The sequence below is a fragment of the Primulina huaijiensis genome, chromosome 3, assembly GCF_012295235.1.
Source record: "Primulina huaijiensis isolate GDHJ02 chromosome 3, ASM1229523v2, whole genome shotgun sequence".
NCBI lineage: Eukaryota > Viridiplantae > Streptophyta > Magnoliopsida > Lamiales > Gesneriaceae > Primulina > Primulina huaijiensis.
Genome location: NC_133308.1, coordinates 5433339 through 5460103, shown reverse-complemented (window position 1 = coordinate 5460103; position 26765 = coordinate 5433339). Strand labels below are relative to the sequence as shown.

The 26765-nt window shown below is 34.6% G+C and overlaps 3 protein-coding genes across 3 annotated transcripts; 1 reads left to right on the top strand and 2 right to left on the bottom strand.

Annotated features, from left to right (window-relative positions):
- The first annotated feature begins 2574 nt into the window (after positions 1-2574).
- Positions 2575-6826, top strand: LOC140973321 (cellulose synthase-like protein D5). Its single transcript, XM_073436016.1, has 3 exons — positions 2575-3613; positions 3870-4680; positions 4830-6826. The coding sequence occupies exons 1-3, from the start codon at positions 2688-2690 to the stop codon at positions 6606-6608; spliced, it is 3516 nt and encodes a 1171-aa protein (XP_073292117.1). The 5' UTR covers positions 2575-2687; the 3' UTR covers positions 6609-6826.
- Positions 6827-7682: 856 nt separating this feature from the next.
- Positions 7683-9446, bottom strand: LOC140973322 (probable galacturonosyltransferase-like 7). Its single transcript, XM_073436017.1, has one exon. The coding sequence runs from the start codon at positions 9076-9078 to the stop codon at positions 7981-7983; it is 1098 nt and encodes a 365-aa protein (XP_073292118.1). The 5' UTR covers positions 9079-9446; the 3' UTR covers positions 7683-7980.
- Positions 9447-22369: 12923 nt separating this feature from the next.
- On the bottom strand, positions 22370-23260 carry LOC140972137 (uncharacterized). Its single transcript, XM_073434604.1, has one exon. It carries the CDS (start codon positions 22970-22972, stop codon positions 22532-22534), a length of 441 nt encoding a protein of 146 aa, XP_073290705.1. The 5' UTR covers positions 22973-23260; the 3' UTR covers positions 22370-22531.
- Positions 23261-26765: the final 3505 nt, after the last annotated feature.

Here is a 26765-nt window from a genome sequence, read left to right as displayed (position 1 = left end):
GGACAAGATAATAACATCACAATTTTGAAATAAAAATGATATTTTTTATTTTATATCAAGAATTTATGATTGAAATATTATATATATAGATATTTAATATAAACTCGTGCGAGCTCATTTAGGCTCACATTTAAATGAGTCAACAAAATTTCAACCCAACTCACTTAAACTGTTTGGCGGTGTAGGCCAAACCGACAGACCCAACCCAAATTGACGGCTCAAATCACAACGATCTTTTACCGTGTTTTATTTAAATAATTTATAAATATAAAGCGCAAAAAAAATTCGGTTGCAAAAAACTTTAATTTAAACACATAATGGTGAAAATGGCTCCTAATGAGGACATGAAAAAAATTAATAAGACACCAAAGAAAATTCACAATTCGATAATGAGTTATTTTTAAACTTTAATTAATTTAATTTACATAATGAAAAGATAAATAAAAAATCTAAATCGTTGGATTAAAAATAACATATTATAATGTATGTAGGAATAAAAAAACCAAATACTAATTTATATAATGAAAAGATATTATTGGATAAAAATAGCATATTATAATGTGGGTAGACATAAAAAATTAAATACTAATAATAACACATATTTAAAATATGAATAAAGAGAAAGAAAATACACATTTAAAGTAAGCAATTATTGCAAAACAAACAATTAATAGTATGATTTCATTTTTGTTGTATGTAGTCGACAAATATCCATATTATTTTGTACAAGTTCAAAGGTTTGATAGTGAGTAGAGATGGAACCTAAGAACATGAGAGGTTGTACAAGAATGACCGGAATAGTTGCATGTTATGCTCCCACTATAATCTTTTTTCGTGCTCACGATCATATTCATTGTTGATCGTTGATACTAAAAATGGGGTCCTTAAAGCTTAATATTCATATATTTTTTCATCTATAAAATATGATAGTATAAATAAAATGAATTCTAGAAATAAAAGATTGACAAAATATATCATCCAAAATAATATGTAATTAAAAAAATAGTGATAAAGCCAAAACCATCCAAACAAAATATGAAATTCATGTTTCGAACCAGTACATAGTCACTTGAATATTGTTCATCTCTCAGTTTTGAAAACAAAATATTGATTAAGTTTGCATAACCAATTTTCTCACCCACTTTTTCATTGTCGATAACACAACCACTTCATTTAGCCTTTCTTGTAATATAGTTGATCAAAAATTAAGTTTCAAACAACTTCAACTTGAAAAAACTTATTTCGACAGATGCAAATTTTGATGGAACAAAAATTATGCAGCCAAATGTCGGACCAATTGATAGACATATAAATGAGGTGTGCTTAATCAACACTATTTCTGGAAAATACTATAATTTAAGGTACGGGAAATTAGGGATCAGTCCCCAGCCGTCGTTTTTTTTAGTGTTCAGCCCCTGGGTACTTTTTTAGTACCACATTTCCACATGAAGTATACCACATTTCCACATGAAGTGTACCACAATTTGTATGACATAGTACCACAATTTTGTGGGTAGGGAGTGAACCCAAAAAAATGTTTTGATTGGGGATTTTTCAACAACTTCCCCTTTAAGTTAACATAATATTAATTTATATTTATTTTTTTTTGTAAAAATAACTTTGAAATTTGAGAGTAAATAAATTCAAATGGAAATTAGTTTTTACTATACTCTATAATTTAATTTCCTTATTTTTTTGAAGCTATAATTTAATTTCTTTTAAATGACCTTTCACTTATTATGGTAATAAATAATATACCTATCATTAGCATTATCATTTTGTAATGATTTTCTGGTTACTAAACGATAAAAAAAAATGACTACTAAATATTAATGTAAGTAAAATATAATTTTTTTATTCTTTAAATAAAACCTTTTGAGTAATATATTTTTTTTCAAAATTAAGCAAATATTAATGAATGTGTCCATAAATTTCTTTTAAAAAATTGTAATTAATTTTTCAAAAAAAAAAAAAATTTGTGACCATGCTTAAATATGATATATTATATTACAAAATTAATTAATCATCACTTATTTTATGTATGCTACAAAGATAATTCGGCAATGAAATAAATTACTAGAAATGTGAATATAATTTATACAACTAAAAATTTATGAAAAAAATAATGTCAAGAATGTATAAATAAATGGCAGACTTTTAATTATTAATTTTTATGGTAATCGAAGATTTGCATGGGAATTATTTACGCAGGCATGCGTAATCATATTAATGGAATTTATTTAATTTATAATTTTAGAGTCATAATTATGTATTTCCTATGTTATTTTATTTTATTTTAAATTGTTTGTTAATTCGACCGTTGAAACTAAATTATTTATTATTTTCTCTTTTGTTGACTCTGGGTTTGAAAGAAATTTTTTTATGTCATACAAAAGAGGTAAAGGATATTCCAATAAAGTGGGGTCCATTGCTTTTCTGAGAACTGGCCGTTTTAGATTTTTAAATCAACGGCCAGACTTCTCCTCATCGACGGACCTCATTACTCGACCGTTATCCAAGCCACTGAGCTATTTATCCCTATGAAATGTTTCAAATTTGAAACATCTTCCAGGTTTCTTTCCATATCGATTTGTTCTTCTGCCTGGGAAATTCGCTGTTTCAGCTTCGATATATAAGATTTTCAGGGTTTTTTTTGTTTCGGTTAGAGGAAAAAACGAGCGAACAAAATGGTGAAAATGACTCCTAATTCGCCGGATTCATCTCCGGTGACAATCACGGTCACTTCCTCAGGTGGATCTAGAAACTTAGGATTGACGAGCCCGAGGCCACGTCACTCGATTTCTCACAACCCCAATTCTCCGCTCAGCGGTAGCCGCGAAGATCGCAGAGCTTCTTCCAGTGGTGGTGGACGATATCTTTCTTTCTCGAAAGACAGCACCGAAGAATTCGTGGCGTACACAGTACACATTCCTCCAACCCCAGATCATCGGGTATTTTCCAACTCACAAAACAGCCCTGTCCATGAATATAGCAAAAGTAGAGGAAAACATGGAAAAACCCCTAGTGAGGGGTTCATCAAGGACACAATTTTTACAGGGGGCTTCAAGTCAGAAACGAAAGCTCATGCTAGAAAAAGCTCAGAAGATGAACCTGCCATTGAGAAATCTAAAATGCTTTGTGGAATGGAAGGCTGTGATGAAAAGGCTGGAGATGGAAAATTCAAGAATTATTGCGAGTGTGGGTTTAGAATTTGCCAGGATTGTTACTCAGATTGTTTGAGAAATGATGGAGGACGTTGCCCGGGATGTAAAGAGACATATAAGGAAGTTAGCGATGGTGAACGTGAGGACGAACAGCAGTCTGAGGAGAAGGATCAGGCAAATCCACTGCCTTCTTGGAGTAATAGAGTTAAGCTAGAGAAGAATTTCTCTTTGGTTCAGTCTTTCAAGAATCCGAACCATGATTTTGATCACTCAAGGTGGCTGTTTGAGACAAAGGGCACTTATGGATATGGGAATGCCTTGTGGCCAAGGGACGGTTACGAGTTTGGAAGAGGGACTGGGTATGAAAACCCACCAGATTTTAGTGACAGAAGGAACAAGCCATTGACAAGGAAAATTGGGGTTTCTGCAGCAATAATTAGCCCATACAGGTATCGAGGTTTATTGCTTTTTTTATTTATGTTGTTTGACAACCTTTTCTCTCTGCGATTCTTATACATAATGGAATGATGTTACACTTAGTTTATCTCGCCCCTTGCTCGCTGTTCCAGTATCCCAATATCTAAAAGAAAGAGTGCGAGATCTTAATTAGCAGAAGTCTGCAATTGGTCCTTTAATTTCATGAAAATTATTTTTCTTTTGGCAGGTTTTAAATTATAAATTGATGTACGAGTTGTTATTATGCAGATTACTGGTGATTCTTCGTCTTGGAGCTCTTGCTTGCTTCTTAGCATGGAGGATAATGCATCCTAATCATGAAGCTATTTGGTTGTGGTTAATGTCTGTTGTTTGTGAATGTTGGTTTGCATTTTCCTGGCTTCTTGATCAACTTCCGAAGCTTTGCCCAGTGAAAAGGGTGACTGACCTCTCTGTCCTGAAAGAGCGGTTCGAATCCTCAGAACCAAATCTGAGGAACCCCAAAAACTTATCTGATCTGCCGGGAATTGATATCTTCGTTTCTACAGCTGATCCAGATAAAGAGCCACCACTTGTGACTGCAAATACAATTCTATCTATTCTTGCTGTTAATTATCCCGTTGAAAAGGTGGCATGTTACTTGTCAGATGATGGAGGCTCTCTTGTAACATTCGAAGCCCTGGCTGAGGCTGCTAGCTTTGCAAAAATATGGGTTCCTTTCTGTAGAAAGCATAAGATAGAACCTAGGAATCCCGAGGCATACTTCAGCCAAAAACGCGACCCACTTAAGAACAAAGTGAGACTTGACTTTGTGAGGGACAGAAGACGGGTTAAGAGAGAATATGATGAATTCAAAGTGAGGATAAATGCCTTGCCTGAATCCATCAGGAGAAGATCAGATGCTTATAATGCTCAAGCAGAGCTACGGGCAAAAAAGAAACAGTTCGAACTTGGGATAAATCCAAACGAATCTCTTAAGGTACCAAAAGCTACTTGGATGGCCGATGGAAGCCACTGGCATGGAACTTGGTCATCAGCAGAGGAAGGCCACTCAAGAGGCGATCACGAGGGCATCATACAGGTAACAGTTCTCTCTGAAATTATTGCTTTCAAACTTATCTGTTTAGACATTATATGGTTTATTATTATTAACTTGAAGAAACTATACATGGTTAACTTATGTTGTCTTGATTCAAGTTTGAGGTCCTAACATCACTTTTGTAAATGCAGATAATGCTAGTCCCCGCAGGTCCAGAACCACTTTTTGGTAATGAAGCCGATGAGGAAAACTTGATTGACATGACAGATGTGGACATCAGAATGCCGATGCTAGTTTACGTGTCTCGTGAGAAACGACCTGGTTTTGATCACAACAAGAAAGCTGGTGCAATGAATGCTTTAGTCCGCTCAAGTGCAATAATGTCAAATGGTGCATTCATTCTAAATCTTGATTGTGACCACTACATCTACAATTCAATGGCTGTGAGAGAAGGAATGTGCTTTATGCTAGACAGAGGCGGTGACAAAATTTGCTATGTTCAGTTCCCACAGAGGTTTGAAGGCATTGATCCGAACGATCGTTATGCAAACCACAACACAGTGTTCTTTGATGTTAGCATGAGAGCCCTTGATGGATTACAAGGTCCCATGTATGTGGGGACAGGCTGCATTTTCAGGAGAATAGCTCTCTATGGATTTAGTCCCCCAAGAGCCACGGAACATCATGGATGGTTCGGTAGACAAAAGACGAGGAAACTTCTGAGAAAATCCAAGGAGAAAGGGGACCAAATAGACGATGAAATGCTCTTGCCCATCATCGGAAATGAAAATGATGATGAAGACGATGCTGCCAAAGCCTCACTTGCAAAACAGTTTGGGAACTCTACTTCTCTTATCGACTCGATTTCTGTAGCTGAATTCGGGGGAAGGCTACTTCATGATCTGAGAGGAAAAGGTTACCTCGGAAGGCCGGCAGGCTCTCTTGCTGTGCAACGTGAACCATTGGATGCTTCAGCTCTCTCTGAAGCAGTGAGCGTTATTACTTGTTTCTATGAGGATAAAACCGAGTGGGGAAACAGGGTAGGATGGATATACGGTTCTGTGACAGAAGATGTTGTTACAGGTTATAGGATGCACAATAGAGGTTGGAGATCGGTGTACTGCATTACTAAGAGAGATGCATTCAGAGGTACAGCTCCCATCAATTTAACCGACAGGCTCAACCAAGTTCTTCGTTGGGCGACTGGTTCAGTTGAGATCTTTTTCTCTCGGAACAATGCCCTGTTAGCGAGCCCAAGAATGAAGTTTCTTCAAAGGGTAGCATATTTCAATGTTGGAATGTACCCATTCACTTCGATTTTCCTACTCGTCTACTGCATTCTTCCAGCACTTTCACTCTTCTCAGGAAAGTTCATCGTCCAGTCCTTGGACATCACATTTCTAGTATTTTTATTGGCCATCACACTCACTCTCTGCATGCTGGCGGTCCTGGAAATCAAATGGTCAGGGATCACTCTAGATGACTGGTGGCGAAACGAGCAGTTCTGGTTGATTGGTGGAACCAGCGCACACCCTGCAGCTGTGGTTCAAGGGTTACTCAAAGTCATAGCAGGCATCGACATCTCATTCACATTGACATCAAAATCTTCAGCACCAGACGATGGGGAAGACGAGTTTGCTGAGCTATACGAGTTCAGGTGGAGTACTTTGATGATCCCACCAATTACAATCATCATGTTTAATATGCTTGCCATTGCAGTAGCTATCTCAAGGACTGTTTATAGTCCTTTCCCGCAATGGAGCAAGCTACTGGGAGGTGTGTTCTTCAGCTTTTGGGTGCTTTCTCATCTATACCCATTCGCAAAGGGACTGATGGGGAGAAAAGGGAAGATTCCGACAATTGTGTATTTATGGTCAGGACTCATCTGCATCGTCATATCATTGCTAACCGTTTACATATACCCTCCTTTGGGAAGCCAAGCAGGCAACTTTAGATTCGAGATACCATGAAGAAGGAGAGGAGGGGTGTCATCCGAGGGTAGTTTCAGTTGGAGTTCTTTTTACGCCTGCTGGTGAAGTTACTCTGCTTCATCACGCTACGCTAAATTATTTCATTTTTTTTAAACATCTGCTTGCATTGCTGTGTGATTGAATTATATATTATCTTTAAATTCAGTTGGTGATGTATTTTGTAGCCAAATTACATGCAAATGATATCTTTTAGTTCATGCTTGAAATGGTCAACGTCGGAAGAGTGGGAGGGCACTTTGAAACATATTACATACTCAGTAACAGAGCATCTTCTTATGCTGTCATCGTGCAGGAATCGGTCCCCTCATCTTTGGCAATTGATGTTTTTGTAGCTGTAAAGTATGGGCATTTCGGCCTTTGGGGGGCTCCCCATTTTTCACCTTTTCCTTTTTTGTCATTATCATTGAGTTTCTTGAGCTTTACTCTAGATTTTTATTTCTTTTCAACCCTTGCGTAAATTTTTTTGCTATGTGGAAGCTATTTTTGTATTATGGGAACAAAATCAAAGGAAATGCATTCCACATGAACGACCTACTTATGCATCCATATAATATTAGTTATGACAAAAAATGGAACAACAATTTCAATTATTAAACTAAACAGAGAAACAAAAGTACTCTGGCCCTCCAAAACGAAATGCCCAACTCAGAATTATTACAGAGGGAGAGGTCCCCCATTTTCAAAGTATGGACATTTTTGTAAGCAACAATCTAAATATGGACCCCTCGCTTAATCAATGTAAAACATCGCAATCCACTTGTTATTTGTTTCAATCAAAGTAAACCACGTATCATCCTATACGATCATCAAATATAAAACGGATAATTTATGGTAAAATGTTTCGAATAAGAAATAAGTCGAAAGAACAATAATTAAGGAATTGTTAAAAACATAGATACGCACATACACGTACAAAGAACTGATAGGACCGACAACATCGAAACTTGTCCTTATTTCTTTTGTGCTTTGCTAATGGGATTGGTCCCCTCTTCAATTTGATTTTATAGAGTAATATGTGATGTAATCTAATTCATATTCAAAAATGCTGTAATATACATACATGTTTGACTTTGACTCAATGATATGTTTGTTTTATTTCAATAAAAGGAATAATGAAAATAGAATACAAATTTCACACCAAGGCTGTGAGTAACTCATCAATCAATCAAAATAAACAGAGGTTTTACAAGAAGGAATTAATTAGTAATAAAATAATTATCGACAAAATTCGGAAAAAAATTTCTAGAAAATATTTGGAAAGAAATATGGAGAGAAAAGAGAAAAAAGTAACTTTGAGGAATTTACCGATGGAGGAGGGAGGTGTTGCAGAGCAGAGGAAGAGCAAGAGTTTTCACGTCGAGTGTTCGTACAAATCGAATGCGGCCCACAATGAATCTAATGGACAAGGCCGTCTGGAGTCGAGCCGCCGCCATGGTTTCCCGCTGCCGCTCCAGTGGAGCAGGCTCACCGGTCCGGGGTGGAGGTCGCGGCAGCTCCCCCTCACGTTATCGCCTCCTAATCCATGTTGGTTCCACCTGTGCTCGATCGGAGCCACGTCGCCGGCGAACACCAGTAAAAATGGTGGCAGCGAGCCCAGGTGGTAGATCCTATTGGTGCTTGTTTTCTGAATCTCCATCCACTTCTCGATCCGGCGGGTGTACCCGAACTGCCTCCATTTTCCCAGATCCATTACCATCACTCCCGTGTTGAAATAACAAGGGTTCCGCCCGGAGAACACACCGGAGAATGAAGGGTCCGACCAGAAATGGTCGGTGAAGTATTTGGTGAAATTGGCGTGGCAGTATTCCGGTGCGCCGATTGTTTTTCTACCTAAGGCAGTTCTCCAGAGTTTTGCTATATCATCAACGACTACGAGATCTGAATCCAAGTATATCACTCTCGTCACACAACTCTCCAGAATATCGGCCAAATAATTTCGAGCATAATTCAATGGCTGCTCGAGCGCTTGCCTAACGGAGCTCGATATCAGGCTCCGTGCTCTCTCAGGGTCAAAATAATACACTTTAAACTTCAATTCAGGGAAAGTTGAACGAACCAGAGTCTCGAGGCCGGTCTCCGAGACAAGGAAATGGAAGAACACGCTTTCAGGACACTTGGAATGCTGGAGAACTGAATGCACAGCCGCAACTGATCCACGTAAATACTCTACATCGAGCGTAATCGCCACATGAACGAGAGACGGGTCGCAGACGCTGGGTTTCTCCAACTTCGACAAGCGGCAGTCGTCGGCATTGCGGAATGCCGGGGCTTTTCTGAAGGATGATTCATCCAACGAATGCGTATCGGTAGGTAATCTGAGATATTGGGAATATTCCACGTGAGAGGATCTAATAGCTTCCGCAGGAGGAAATGATTGTAGGGAAGGGGATAACACAATCATCACCATCGCCGCAGAGAAAAACCCAGAGAACTTCATTAACCACGGCATTTTTCTTCCCGGCCAGAAGAATCTATGCCTTCTTTTCCTCGTTCTGATGGCTAATGGCTCGGAACAAATGGAGGAGATGAGGAACGCTAAGGTTCCTCTAAGTTCCGCCAGAATGAGCGGCGAACCACAATTTTTCTTTCCAATGGAAGATCCACTCTCTAATGTTATGCCCTGCCCATGGAAGATCAATGGAAGAAGAATAAAAGAACGGGGCTTGGCGCTAATATACGCCGACGTGCGTTGCAGTCAGGCAGGCATTCACCCCCTCTCTCCCTCTCTCTTTTGTTTGGAGAAAGACCAAGAAACAGCAGCTTCTGGATAACAAATATTACAGATTTTTTCTTTTTCTTTTTTCCTTTTCCAACATGAAAAATGAAATTCTAAGTATTTATTGATATTTATTATGGTACCAATTCAACATCACTATGATATTATACATTAATTATTTTATTCATTCCCCGAAATAAAATTATACAGAATCTTATAAATTATTCATCCCCATTTTATTTTATATTTCAAAAGTGAAGAATATCTCCAAAAATTAAATTCTTGTCATATTTGAGTCTCTCAAATATATAATTCATATTTTTTATTTGACAAAAATTTGTGTGAGCTGATCTCACTGGTCGTATTTTGTGAGACAGATCTCTTAATTGGGTCATCCATGAAAAAATATTACTTTTTATGCTAAGAGTATTATTTTTTATTGTGAATATCGATAGGATTGACCGGTCTCACAGATAAAGATTCGTGAGACCGTCTCACGAGAAAAATTCTCTTTTTATTTAGTAGTATTTTACTAATATTTGAATAAGTTTTGTAAAGAATATTTAAAATCGTTTTTAGAAAAATAATATTAAAGATACTATTTTTAAATTCAGAAGATTAATATATTTTTTAATTAAATTTTAAGTAGGAAGGCCAGCTGCCGTTGTCTGGTGTCGCCATAACAATTTACTTCCCAACACGTCCAAATGTCTGAAAACTCCCAGAAAGAACCTCCCTGTACACATGGCCCCTTTTTGTACATTTCATGTACTCTACTTCATTTTATAATTTATTATTTATTTTTTTTGTCAAGTTTGATTGTTTTTAAATTATATTTTGATTGCTTTAAAAGTATATAAAAATGATCAAAACTTGTGTGAGACGGGTTCACGAGTCGTATTTTATGAGACGGATCTCTTATTTGGATCATCCGTGAAAAAATATTACTTTTTATACTAAGAGTATTACTTTTTATTGTAAATATCGGTAAGATTGACTCGTCTCATAGATAAAGATTCGTGAGACCGTCTCATAAGAGACCTACTCAATAAAATAAGACTGAAGCTCCCAACGTCACATCAGAAAAAAAATGCAAAAAAAATTGACAGTCTTACTATTGAAATTTGTTAAAATAGATAATTTATTCAGAAAAACAAATATGCAAAGCAAATTGAGTGGGTTGAGAGTCTAACATCATGTAACTTCTGACTTTCTTATTGAATTAATAATTGAAGACCAAATAATATGCAATCATTGTAAGAGGAAAATATCCGAGATTCGTGTGAATTAGAAGATTATTTTGTTTTGGGGGAAAATAATTAGTCGAAATAATTTTAAATATTATATGTTTTGTATTACAATAATATAATATGGTAAAAAAAACAAGGGAAAACATGTTAATTTAAATAATAGTGGAATAAATGACTGGTGTATGGTTTTTTATTTATATATTTTTTTTTTGAAAAATGACAAAAAAAAATAAGGCTTCTTCCTTATGGACTTGTTTGGTAGGGTCCAAGTAACATTAAAATTTAATGTATATATTTTTCTATAATATTTTAAAAAGAAAATTTAAACGATTTTTGCGTGTAACAAAGTTGAAGCATCAATGGGATTTGGGAATCAAGATTCGAGTTGGTTCCGCCATAGTTGTCTTAATTGTTTTTAAATATTTATTTGATTTTTTAATAATCAATTAAAAGATTATTCAAATTAAATTATTGTACGTTTTACTCAAAATGTGTAGTTTGTCGATGATTCTAAATGTAGAATCGAACGTTTGTCTGTGATGAAATTGGAGCAGCGTCCTATTGCGGGTCAATTGTTGTTCTTCGTGTTAAAATTATAATTGATTATAAAATTCATTAAATATTTAAAACTATAAACAATTTAAACATTATGTTTCGACCACCCAACATATGAGGGAAATTATTATTCATCGTAATTGTTATATTTTATTGTCGGTAATAAAAAGAGAAAATAATGTAATTATGTTTTCTGGGGAAATAGGCACATGCATTATGCAACGAAAGGTCTACCGGAAATGCTATACTACTCTGAGAAAATTATCACCCTATTCCAGGTCGGGTGTGATTTTGGGCTCCACATAAGCAAATTATTTGAATATTAGGCGTAATGAATTGCAATTAAGCAAAGAAAACTCGAAGACTGGCAAGTAACCATGTATACACTCACATCCATATTGTGTTTGCTCTTCTTCCTTAAAAAACAAAGAGAGTTTACATTCTTTTCCAATTATTGAACTTGTGATTTACTGTGTTGTAATCACAAGTTGGGATTGTTATATCTTGGGAGAAGATTGTCGATTTCCAAAATTACCAAGAGCTCGGCTAAATTTTCTTAAAAAAATAGTGTTCAATACTAGCCTCAACTTATTTCGATCTTTGCCATTTTCGAATTCTCACCAACAAGCTTAAGAATATGACTTTTTCTGAAGAATTTGAAGATGGCTTTGTTTATCAACAATAATGATTAAGGTTCCAATGGCACAAGGAGAGAGGCCATAAATTTTCAACAACATAGACTACAAAAAATGTTGTTCTACCTCATAACTTTGAGTTTGGCAAAGTTTCTAAAAAAAATCCTCCCACCGTACCTCAAAATGAAGTCAATCCTCATAGGAAGACTGTAATGGATGTATGGAATCAAAGTGATTTCCTATGCAAAAACTACATTCTAAATGGACTTGACAATGCATTATACAATGTGTATTGTCAAAAACCACAAAAGAGAAGTGAGAAATGTTGGAAAAGAAGTATAATGCGGAAGATGTTGGCCTTAAAAATTTCATCGTGGGACGCTTCTTTGATTTCAAGATAGTAGAATTCAAATATGTAGTTAGTCAAGTGCAAAAAATACAAGTGCTATTGAACGAAATTCATACAAAATGGATAAGTCTAAGCGAGTCGTTTCAAGTTGATGCATTGATAGATAAACTTCCTCATTTGTGGAAGGATTTGAAAACCACTTGAGTTGAGGATTGTAGAGGACACCTGTGATACGAAAAAAAAAAACCAGTAAGTTGGCTGCGAAAGTAAACATGGTGGAGTCCAACAACACATTCAATAAGAGGAAATTTATAGCTGAACCACAACAAAGGAATTTGAAGAAGTTGAAGGGAAATTGTTACAACTGCAGGAACCGAACCACATGGCAAAAGTCTTCGAGTGCCCAAACAAAGGGAATGAACAAGTGAACATTGTTCAAGAAAGATCGGTACCTTTTTTTTTTTTTTTAACTTCATTTAACTGCAGTGGCCTTTGAGACAAACCTGGTAGACAACCCAAATGAATGGTGGATTCACAAGGGTGCTACAAGCTACATATGCTCAGATAAAGAGATATTCTTCACATGCACTCCAATTTTTGAGAGAAATTTATTCATGGAAAGTTATGCTACATCGGACATAGTCAGGCTTGGAAATGTGGTGTTGAAGATGACATCAGGCTTGGAAGTGAGCCTCGTTGATGTGATTCATGTTCCTGAAATAATAAAAAACCTAGTATTAGCTTCGTCGTTGATCAAACATGAGTTTAGGCTTGTATTTGAGTCTAACAAATTTGTAATGGCCCAGAATGATAATTTTGTCCAGAAAGAGTATGTCGAGAAGTGTCTTTTCAAGTTGAATGCAACCGTGGTTCACTGCAGTCTTGATGACGATAAAATTAAAAGTTCTATTTACTTGCTTCAGTGTTTTGATTTAGGATATGTTCGTTTAGAACATATAAATTTTAATACTCCATGACGTTTATTGAATTTAAACTTATTGCCTAAATTTAACTTTGATCCAACACATAAATGCGAAATATGTGTTGAAGCAAAAATGACCAAAATGTCTTTCCATTATATTGAAATATGAACAACTCCGCTAGAACTGAATAACACCGATATTGGTTATTTAAACTTTATACAAACTAGATGAGAAAACAAGTACTATATATCGTTTGTTGATGATTGTACAGGGTACTGCCACGTATATCTTTTTAGGAGTAAAGATGAAGCACTTGAGGAGTTCAAAAGCTATAAATCTGAATTTGAAAATCAACTTGGTAAGTCAATTAAAAGTATTCATAGCAACAAAAGAGTAGAATATGGAGCTCCATTTGATGAGTTTTTCTTTCCTTGATCATCATACATCAAACTATTGCTCCATACTCGTCTCAAGGAAATTGGGTTGTCGAAAAGAAAAACAGATCTTTGAAGGAAATGGTGAAAACCTTATTGATAAGTTCGGGTTTACCTCGAAACTTGTGAGGAGAAACAATATTATTGGTTAACTACATCTTAAACAAGATTCCTCATAATAAAAATGATAAAATATCATATGAATCGTGAAAATATCATAAACCTTCTTAAAAGCACATGGAAATTTGGGTACTTGGCCAAAGTTGATATACCAAAGCAAAAGCAAGTGAAAATTGGACCAAAGACGGTGGATTATATATTCATAACATATACACATAAAATTAGTGTATATAGATTTATAGTGCACAGATATAAAATTTATGATTTTGAATTACTTGTGCCTATATAAATCCCATTGACCTACGGACTCGGTCCGGTATTATCGAAGATGGGCCTATAAAGCCCAATCACACTATTGGGCTCGTGCATGTTGGATCTAAAAAAATAAATGGGTTCCTATTTTCCATCATGCCCATAAAGGTGTGGAGAAATCTAGAGAATTATTAGTTGCTTTAAGAAAAATTTTGATTCATGAATTTCTCAGTCTTCAAATGTTATTCTAGGCGTAGACACCGTTTGCTTGAAGGATAAAACATTATTTGATTAAACATCCTTGTTTCGTTCAACATTTATCTCAAGTTTGACAAAATATTACAGTTATAACTCATTACATTATCCATATGACCACATATATAGATTTTTCATTTATATATTATACATCATTGGTCAACGTTTATATTTTCATTACGTCTCTTTACCGATGTGTTTATTGTAAAAGAAAATGTTAATTTTTGAAAATAATTAAATCAAAGAAAGTCATAATCCGTTGTGATTATGTATAATTATAATGTAAATAATAACTATGAACGTAGTTGATTTTTTTTAAAAAATAATTATCTGAATAATAAAAAATACATTTAAAATTCATGAATTTCAAATAACTCAATACAAATACGTTCAGATTCTATCACTATGTTGGTCTTTAAGCTTATCATTTTTAATTAAAAACAAGATTCCCTTCATCTATTTTGGAATGACGTCTCTAATATTGAAATAGAAAATCATTCTATACAGAGAATGGAAATTTTATTTTAAAAAATTTTCATTGTTTTTACTAAATATGATCTTATTTAATTTTATTAAATTGCTTCTGATTTGTTTCCTTGTGACATCAAAAGATGCTATGTTAGCAGTATATATATGCCAAGGCGTGGACCAAATATATAAATAATAAAAACAAAAAAAGACAAGCAAATCAGAATCTTAAAAGTATTTTAATTTTTAATAATGTACGTAAGGGGTCGCCACAATTTGAAGAGTAGGTCTCATGTGAGATCGTCTCACGGATCAACCCTACCCATATTTACAATAAAAAGTAATACTCTTAGCATAAAAAGTAATACTTTTTCATGGATAACCCAAATAAGATATTCGTCTCACAAATACGACCTGTGAGACCGTCTCACACAAGTTTTTGTCCAATTTTTGAACTGTTGACCCCATCAAAGTTCGGGAACATTTTTTGTTTTTGTTTTTATTATTAAAAAAATACAAAATTTAACATTCTGGATATATTTTTTTTCTATTTAATCACATATCCAAATTTTATTATTTGATTGCGAAAATATATAAAATTGTATTAAAATAATATTTTATTTAGATGATAATATCAAATTCAAAACAAAAAAAGGAAAATATTTATTAAGATTCAAACATTTCTGATATTTCTATATCTCTTAGAATTACAAATAATTGAATAAAAATTTAGAATATCACTAAAAAATCACTTTAAAAATAAAAATATATTATATAAACTCAACGCATAATATTATTTTAAATATACGCGTTATGTGGTATATATGATGAATATGTATCTTGTGAGATGGTCTCACGAATTTTTGTCTGTGAGACGGGTCAATCTTACCGATATTAACAATAAAAAGTAATACTCTTAGCATAAAAAGTAATACTTTTTCATAGATGACCTAAATAAAAAATCTGTCTCATAAAATACGACCCGTGAGACCGTCACACACAAATTTTTTCCATATATTATTACTAAGATATTTACCCCAATACCCAATTGGAAAACGTTGACATTCTTCAATTTATTATGCATTTTTAGAGTTATTAATGGCTCATTAATGTATTGCATTTTAACAGTCATATATTTATTTCATTTTGTCGCTCTCACATAAAGAATCTTGCCAATGGATTCGTTTCTGTTCTCTCAGAATGCGCATGAAAAGAGATGTCAATCGTGATTACAACTTACAATTCATCATTAGAAAATATGCGCAACAAAATATCATGTGTTAACGTTTTGAATCGATAGATTCAATTTATAGAAAAAGATTTGATTTGATGAAGAGTTTCGTAAATGAATTTTAAATGACATATTTTTAGTTTATTTGAAATAAATTATGATCACAATTAAAATTACTGAACTTGATACGTAGTCGATTTGAATTTTATATGATTTTTTAGTCATGCTTGTGACAGTTTAACTATTCGTATAAAAATTATGCAATCATTGAGAGCATCTGAGTTGTTCACAATAACTTACTATTCTGAAACCTAGAAAAGCTTCCTTTCATTCGCTTCGTGAGAGCCGCACAACACATAGCTATAATTTAGAGGGCCCATATTACATCGCTATATCCTAAATTTCCTATTTCAACAACAACAACAAATCGGGAAGAACAATAAGGTTTTACTATAGGAAAAACAGACAACTCCAAGTCCTTATATCCAAGACATTCATCTCAACGCATGCTTGACAGATGTACTAGTGGGGGCCGAACAATAAGGTTTACTACAGCCCCCACGCCCAACGAAAGAAAACCTCAAGTGACAAAAAATAGAGAAGTGTTGTTGCTTCCACAAAGATAGATAACACGTTTTAGAATGTTGTTTCAGTTTACGAGCTGAAATGGAACAACTAATCAAGTGTAGGTATTCGAGGAACTTCGTGGATAAATCTCAAGAACAACATTGAGACAACAAGTACTGTCAAGATGGTAATGATGTAAGGTCCAAAATTAAGACAACGTAATTCAACTGCATGTAAATCTAAGAAATATGAAAATAAGTAATAAATTGATTTAGTTGCTAAATTATTTGTGTGACATGCATGATTTTATATTAAATATGATTTAATTGTCATTTTTCATAAAACTGTATTTTTAAGGAATATTCACGTTGCGATCGAGGAACGGAGACCGAGAGCTGAAAAGCGTAAAATGTTTTATTAAATAACTATTTTTAATTATTTAAAATATAGTTGATGTTTTTTTTCATATTTTGAAAATAAGAGATTTTGAGGTGATTTTATACGCCGTGGCGTAAATTTTATCGGTGTTAGTTTTTCAACAAAAATACGAACTTTTTGACACCCCAGCTAATAAATTCACAAGCTTAATTAAATAAAACTATTTTTAGTATTTTAATTAAATCTTAATCTAGTACTAATGGGCCTAAACTATGCTTAATAGGCCTAAAATCTTATTAGTAAATAATTAACTATATAATATTTTAATCACACCCCAAAAACCCTTTGCAAGTCACGCCCACCTTCTGAATTTTCTCTCCCAAGTTCCTCCAAAATACACGACTCACACACCATCAATATTTGGAGGAAAAATGGAGAATTTTGCAAGGTGATTTCAAGCCACGGTTCTTGCTCCGTTCTTCATCATTGTCAACGGTTTTTCGTGCGTAAATTACTCAAAGGCACGCCTATTCTTTTCTTCAAAACATCATCACACCGTATTATTGTATGCATGAAGAACAAGATTTATTTTTCTGTATTTTCGGAATATGACATGCACATGTGGGAAAACTTAAGATTTTTGATGCAAACTCATTGTTTTATCATGTAAAGGGGCTGCCATGGTCTTAGGTATGAACCAGTAGTGTTTATGCATGATTTAAGGTCCTAACACACACGCTAGACTCACGGCAATCACCCAAGAAACAATCCAATAACAGAAAAACCGAAGTTGCTGTCAAGGGGATTGGGGTGATCGGGTTTCATGAGGGAGAGGCTGGCATGGTCTTGGCTTGGGCCAGGGCTCGGCTAGGGACTGTCATGGGTCAGGGCGAGAGTCCTAGCCAAGCTAGGACTCGAGTTAGGGGCTGGGGAAAGAGTCCTAGCCATGCTAGCTAGGACTCTACCCGAAAAACTGCCCCAAAGTTGCGCAGGGTTCGCGCAGCTTCCAGGAGCTTGGGGCTCGGTCTGTGGTTCGAGGGCCGGGCTAAGAGGATGCACTAGAGTCCTAGGAGGGTGCAAGGGTGGTTGGTTCAAGGGCTGGGCTCGTTGGTAAGGGTTGGGATGCAAATCATAGAGTCCTACTTCCATAAGGATTCTCGACCAGCTTAAGGGCTATTCGGGGTTGCTTGTTTTTGTTGTTTGGGATGGGTTCTTAGTGGTATAAGGGTCCAGTAGGTTACTTTAGGATGTTGGTCAGGTTTTGGATCAACATGGTTCGGGGGTGACTCGATAAAATCGAAAGATGGCTCGGGGTCGAAGATAAGGTGTCATATTAAGGTTTCCTAAACTTAAATAATTGAAAAACGGCTCACGGGGGTCGAGTTGTGGTTCATGGGGACTAAAACAATATAAAAAGACTAAATTTAGAATTTAGAAATTTTATATTAAAGTTTGGGATTTTTCGGAATTAAAATGCTTTCAAAAACGTCCAATTACGAACTATTTAAAAACCTTAGTTTTTAAGCTAAATAACATTATGGAAATTTTAATTTAGGCTTAAATAATTATTTGACAAATGTTAGAGTCAATAAAATCAAGAAAAAGTCAAAAACGAAAAATGTCACGTTCAGGGGTAACGGTCTTTTTACACCGAAAATTTAGTAAACGTCATGGCAGTGTCCTAAATGCTATTTTATATTCTAATATGATTATTTTCAATGATTATGGATGTTTATGAATTTTTATATGTTGAAATATGATTTTTAGATGTTCATGAATTATTAAGTTTAAATTGGACATTTAAAAGATATGTTGCATGCTTGGTTTCAAAAATAAAATGATATGTATATGCATGATTTTTATTAAGTGATGATAACATGTTGAAGGACGTGAAGGGATTGTGACTACTACATGTTGGAAATATCGTGAGGGTTATGGTCCCAGTGGGAGCCCGACGATCGTGTTTCCTTGGATAGGAATACGAATACGAATACGAACACGAATATGTTATTACGTAGGCCAGGGCCCAGTTGACCGGTGAGAGTGTTGCTGGTGTCTCCCGCCGCCCAGTACTGTGGTTTTCTTAAGATGGATCCATCGCCCAATACGATCAAAAATACGAGTCACAATCACGATCTGAATTCAACAAACACGAACATGAACATGAACATGAAAATGAATATGGATATGAATATGAATATGTTTATGTGATATGTTTATGTTTTTTTTTTTTTGAAAACGTTTAAGTTTAAAGTTTATGCATTATTAGGAAAATGATATTTTAAGTACAAGTATTTTTCACTGTTATGTGTCAACTGTATTACGTAGTACTTGTTATCAAAGATAGGACGTGTTGAGTCTTTAGACTCACTAGGTGTGTATGATGCAGGTGATATAAATAACTATGATATTGGAGGTCTTGACGAGTGACTTGCTGGACTGTTGGTGCACATAACCCAAGGACCAGTGCTTCTATTTCCGCATTTAAGTCTATGATTTTGAGTTAAAAATTTTTATGACATCTTATTTAAGCTTTTTGAGAGTTTTGTTTGAGAGGTTTAGTGTGGGCTACACTTTTCAACCCTTATTGCTTTTTAGGTTTGGCAACACGCTTTACGATTTATTGTTTTGACTATTTTCCTTTGGGATTTCAAGTACTAGTTGGATGTTTTATTTAAAAAAAATGGTACAAAAGTATTTTAGTTATATGTATATGTAGAGGCCGAAAATTTGAGGAAATTTTTTTTTTTCTTGTACTTTTTTAGAAAACGAATAAGCAGACGTTTCAAATGAAGATAGGAACTTGCCCACTGAAGGCATTTGTAAGAACCTCGTATAGTATTATCATAAATCATATTTTGATTATCGATAATTCATGATATTTGTCATATTATTGAGTATATGAAGTATATAATTGTTAATGAAAGTAAGAAAATATATTGTGATAATAAATTATTGTATCAGTAATTGATTTATGTTCGAAAATTATGATGAACCGTAATAGAAAAGTGGCATATTTTACGTTTTATAGTATAATAGTCTGAGTATTATTTCAAAAGAGATGAAACCAATTTCATTAGAAAGCTAATACATATTTCAAAATCCAGAAAGTGTATCTTCTAGGATAATGCTAATGGAGTAAAGAAGTTTCGCTTGTGGGATCCTACTGCCCACAAGCTTGTCATCAGCAAGAATATTATCTTCGAAGAAGATAAAATAAAAAGAGACAAAATCACACAAAATTCAGAAACTACTATACTTCAGGTGCATGGTGAATCTGAGGTTTCCAAAGTGAGACAGTCAACTCAAGAGAGAAGACCACAAATTTGGCTTTCAGATTATGTCACTAAAGTAATATTGCATATCATCTTTTAACAGAGGATGGTGATCCATCGAGTTTCCATGAGGCTACTCAAAACTCGGATGTATCCTTGTGGATGAAAGCAATTCAAGAAAAATTGGAGGCATTAGACATGAATAAAACTTGTTATTTTTTTCACTACCACGAAGGAGGAAAATCATTTGTAACAGATTGGTCTATAAGATCAAGTTTGATGGAAATAACCAAGTGGAGCGGTATCATGCTAGATTGATGGTAAAAAGATATGCTCAGAAAGAAGACATTGACTTCAATGAGATATTTTCTCTCATGGTTCGGCTTACGACAGTCAGAGTAATGCTGATATTGTGTGCAATATTTGACCTACATCTAGAACAAAGTGAACTTGATTTGCATATTGAACAAATATATGTGCGGTCTCAAACAGACGCCAAGTTGCTGGTACAAAGATTTGATTCTTATATCATGAGCCTTGGATACAACAGACTTAGTGCATACCCTTGTACATATTTTAAGAGGTATGGCCATTTTGCTGTTGAATGTGAATGACAATGTTGGTAGCATGCCAAAACAAATATCAAGTCAAAGAATTGAAATCACAATTGGCTAGGAAATTTTATATGAAAGACTTAGGGATACAAGTTCACCGAGACAGAAGTAATAGAAAGATTTGACTTTCCCATATTGATTATTTGAATAAGTCTCGTATCACTTCAACAACATGCAAGATAGTAAGTCAATCACAACACTTCTTCCTATTAACTTCAAGTTATCCTCCAAGATGTGTCCTAGAAGTGAAACAGAGTGGATGAAGATGTCTGAAGTACCTTATGCATTAGAAGTGAGAAGTTTGATGTTTCAAATGCTGCATTATGTTTTGTAGGATCGGATTTTATACTCAGGGTTTATGTCGATTAAGATTATGCAGGTGATCCTGATAAGAAAAAATTTACTACTGTTTTTGTGTTTACACTTGTAGAGGGAGCAGTAAGTTGGATTTAAAAATACAAACAGTTGTAGCATTATCTACAATGGAAATAGAATATATAGCAGCTATTAAAGCTTGTAAGGAGACAATAGTGATTAAAATGTTATTTTAGGATATCGAGCACAAACAAGATAAAGTTATTTTTTTTTGTGACAGTCAGAGTGCCTTGCACATCGCAAAGAATCTAGCCTTTTAACCCAGGACTAAACACATTGGAGTCTAGTTTCATTTTGTTTGAGAAGTAGTAGAGGAATGAAGTATAGATATTCAGAAGATCCATACAAAGGATAACATAATTGATGTTCTGACCAATCCACTTAACACTGATAAGTTTGAGTGGTTAAATCTTCAAGTTGTCTAGCGGAAATGTAAGCATCAGAAAATGATAAGATTGAAAGGATTCGTAGAGATGTGTTTGACTCTCAATCAAATCTTCAATCAAATCTCCAAACGGGTGAAATGTCAGCAAAATCATGTGAGAAAATTGCACAAAGTCAAAAAAAGTATGGCTACACATTTATTATATTAGGCAACATATTTGAATTTAATGCCATCTTCAGACGATGAAATTGTGCGAAAGTTTCTTGTGTTTAGACCAAGAAGAGAACTTAGAATTAGGTGCATCAATTCACCTCATTTCTCAGGGAATTCGTCTCTCATCTCAAAATATAATCTTATTTGAGTACGTTGTTTTATAATATTTGTGTGGTGTTTTGTTATCATGTATTAAGAGAATGTGTGTTTTTTTGTAAACAAAATGAATGATTGTACAATATAAAATATTATAATGAAATTCTTTTCATATTACTCGTGATTTTTATCCTAATAATTTTAAGAGATTTTTCACATAAATTTTGATGTCTAATTTTATTATTTTATTTCAAGATTAAAAATCTAAAATCAACAAATGATATGGTCCCTACGTCACTTGTTCATCAACATTATCACTCACCACTTTCCACCGCTAAAAAAAGCCCACATGAATGAATTCATTGATCTTATCCGAACAGGTGTATTCTACTTCAATTTTTGAGACATGAGATCGTGATCTTAAACTTTACTCATATTCACGAATAATATTTTTAGCATAAAAAGTAATATTTTATCATGAATGATCTAAATAAAAAATCTGTCTCATAAATACAACCCGTGAGACCGTCTCACACAAATTTTTGTCTCAATTTTTTTCTTTTTTGGAGTTCTAATTTATTTTTTGAAACGGAAGATGTATTATTACATCCGAAAATTTTATGCCATGGACAATATCCCAATGGTTCTAAAGGTAACTTTAATCTTGGATAGTTATAGCGACGCAGAACCCTTGAAACTTGAAACAACCAACATGTTACTGATAAAAATATATACAATTTATTAATGTTATTATTGGCTCTGAGATTCCAAATATCAACGACAAGTTTCTGTCTTTGTAACAATCATATATCTAATACCCAACTGCGGAAGCTAATCCAGGCTGCGCCATAACAATGGACTTGTAGATCTCCAATATCATCCGCTCATCGTACTCCTTCAACGGTCTCATTCCGAACCCGGAGACTCCGTTTCCGGCCACCGCACTTCCGAACCCGCTGCTCATCACACTCGTATTGGGGATCTTCAACATCATGTTGACATACGCATCTCGCAAGCCGAGCAACAGCTTCTTCGGAGAGAAGGCGCGGAGCTTCAGATTCAGCCGTGGCGTCAGCCTGATCCGCCAGAATCTCCGCCGCCGGACAGACCCCTCGACAGCGGCGGAACCCAGCTCCACCACCCTCATCTTCCTTTTTCTGCGGCTACTGTTAATCCGCTGGTAGGTGTTGTAGCCTTTCCTCCGCCAGTATCCTCTGATCCCATTGTACGCTGCGGCCGAAACACCTTCCATTTTAATTCTCCTCAATATGATAATCTTTCTTTTATTTTTTTAAAAAAGAATAATGGGTTTTTATCAAGTTTTCATATCTGAATCTGAATCAAAACAACAGAAGAAGAACAGTTGAGAGTTTGGGAGAGAGGAAGGCGGAGATTGAATGCAGTAAGAAGAAGAAACGGCGATTAATAAATAGTGGTGGGTGCAGTATTCATGCCAGGGGAGGCGTTAGGTGGGAAATAAAGCCAGAAATATGATCATACACCATGCCCATGAAGAAATTAAATTTTGAAGGATTATTTATTTATTTTATATATTCACACGAAAAAAAATTAATCAAAACAAAATATACTTGAAATTGTCGTGTCTCATTATGCTGGTAAAGCAGAGAATCTGCTATGGAATTGCTAAATTATTTATGGCAAAAATGTATATGAGACTGTCTCACGGGTTGTATTTTGTAAGACATATATTTTATTTGGGTCGTCCATGAAAAAATATTACTTTTTATGCTAAGAGTATTACTTTTTATTGTGAATATCGATAGGATTGACCAATCTCACAGATAAAGATTCGTGAAACCTTCTCACAATAGACATACTCATTATTTACTAAGAATGCAAGTTTAACTTTTGTAAAATATATATAGTAACGCCAAAGGAAAGGGATAAATAGCATTAAAGGTTGTAAATTTATTCAAGAATTAACGAGTGTGTTATTTCAACTTCAAGTTTATTCGTCGATCGATCTATCTTTTTGAATAATTTTATAAACAATTTTCAATTTCTAAGATATATTATCTAAAATTGAAGTTATTCGAAAAATTAATTATTTTTTGGACATAGATATACTTGCACGAAAGAAAAAAAACAATAAAAAGGTAGTTTTTATAGTTGGTATTTATGTCGCGTGATTTTGGATGCAATTTGCTAAAAAGTTGCAACACAGCTCAATGAAAATAAAAATAAAAAAAAAACACGGATAAGAGACCGATTTGGTTGGTATCAATAACCATGATCGCTAATTGTGAGAGACCGATACTATTGAGACCGATATTTTATATGCGTCATCGATATTTTGGACATCATCAGTCTCTAAAATAGAGACCGATATTTTATATACGGCTTCTATTTTAGATACCGACTAATTAAAGTCAGTCTCTAATATTGAGACTAATTCATAATTCAGTCAATATATGATAGACTGATGCCACACAATCAGTCTCTAAGTTAGAGACCGAATTTATGAAATCAGTCTCTAAATTATATATTGTTTTTCCTCCTCCAGCCTCTGTTATGTACATCAATCCAAATACAACACAATATGCATAATCAATCAATATAACAATCCAAAAAGCACAACACAGTATTAACATCAATACAACTACTTCGAGCCACAATTTATCAACACCAAAATCAATACAAATACTTATACCAACTATTCAAGTGTGAAATATCCAAAACAAATATCAATTGATTCTACAAAATGTTCAACCATTTCCAAACATTTCCAAGTCAATCCAATCGAAACTCAAACTTTAAATACTGGGACGGTGTCTAAGGAGATTGAGTCTCATCAGAATTTATAATGGGTGAAGAAAAGTCTGGAAAAGCAGAAGGACGGTCTAGTGTTTGAGAGAACACCATACGAGCCATAAATTCACGCATCTTTTCCTCCAATTCAGTAATTCGAGTCTTCAAATCTGTATTCTCTGCCCTCAACTCTTGTATATCAACACATGAGCTACTTGAACGAACCTTCCTGTAGAAGCAGACGTTGCATGAGACAAGGCAACTTTTGCTTGGGAGCTGATACCCCAAGGATGAGCTCATCCAAATCGAGCCTACACCGGATCATGGACCCTGACCCATCCCTAGCCAAGATGGAAGGCCAATCACGGGCCCAGGTATTCTCCTATAAATACCAGGTTTGAGTGTTCAGTTCATTCATTCACTATATTATTTTTCAGCAACACCCTTAGCTGCTATCTCTTTATATCCTCAGTCTCTAACTTGAGCGTCGGAGGGACTATGTCGGGACACCCTCCCGGCTCCCTTCTAACGGTCTTCTTCGTAATTTCAGGCTCAGGGCAAATTCGAAACCTACATCTGGATTAGTGTCACTTGCTGGAATTGAACCATAAATTTCCCGTGAGTATTAGGAGCCAAGTCCATAAATGCATATTTTCTTCATCCCTCCAACAACCTCGTAATATGTGTCGTTTATGGCATCCTGTGATGGAGTATGTGGCTCCTCTCCCTCTATAGTAGCTTGAGATATCTCAAAAATTCTTGTGGTCATATTATCCTATGTCAAAGAAAAAAATTTAAGCAAGTAAAATTAAATCCAACAGAAAAAAGATGAGTTTTTAACACTCAAGCATTGAAAATGGTGGAACTATATTATTTACTAATAATTTTTAATACTTATATCAATAGCTTGAGATCAAGATTCGACAAATGTTCCATCCTTGTGATGATGTTTAATTCGAAACACCTCCCAACAATCAGTTTTTCGCTTTAATTCGCTTCATGCACAAACAAGTTCAAATATGCTAAGTTTGTAATATTAACGAATGAAATATTATTTAAAACTCACCAATTTTAAAGTATGCTCAATTATGGAGCATGATCCGACCGTGTGCTTAGTAACTCTAGTGCCTGTTCCAGCCACCTCGCTATCCAAGTGGCCAAACACCAGACAGAGACCTTACTACCTTAGAAGTAAACAATATAACTCAGCCATGGAGCTGAAAACTTGTATGAATGTTAGGGTTAGCAAAATATTATTGTCGAATTGATCATCGAGCATGAAAACGAGAGGTTTGAATCAAAATTTTAATGGCAAAAGAAGTGTATTACAGATATTAATTTCATTGATTTTAACATCTAACCAATATAATATGGAAAATTACAACTTGATCATGTATATTTACTATTTTAATCTTCCGTGTTGTCAAATTTCGATCTTATCTGCTTTTTTTGTTTTTTATTATAGAAATTTAGTTTTTTTACACAAGAGTGATATATTAGAACTACTAATAAGAAAAGTACCAAATTGTCGAAAATTAAAATATATATTACTAAAACTGAAATTTAGTAATATGTATAGATAATCAAAATAACAAATAGATAAATATTAACATTAACAAGATTACAATTAAATCCAAATGTTAAAGATCGTGGAATTGTGCCTAACTCCATCCCAAGAACTAGCTCAAGATGAGTCAAATTCATATATACAACTCCCCAAAAACACATCTGATACACTTCCGCGTGCCCATTAATGTACAACATGAGCATGAAGTTTACAAACATTAGCGAGTTTCTCATGATGACAGTCCGACACATAACTATAGATCTGAACTCTGATACCATTTTAAGATCACGGGTTTGAGCATAACTCCATCTCAAAGACTAACTCAAAAAGGATTATTATCCAAATCTATATATACAACTCCCAAGAGCTTTATCAAACTGATGTGATACATCTAACGCATGCTACTCACGTCCAAGAATGAACACATGGAGCGTGAATTTTACAAGAAATTTAGCGGGTGACTCATAAAGACAGTCCAACACATTATTTTCCAAGTCCATATATACAAATCTAAAAAACTTAATCCAATTGATATGAGACATGTAACACACACTTTCACGACTAATAATGAATAACTATAGCGTGAAATTTATAAATATATTAGCGGATGGTCCATTAGAACAGTCGAACACATAATGGTGAGTAATGTTTCTGTTATCATGTTAAGATAACGACTTTGGTTCTAACTCTATAATTATTCCAATATATA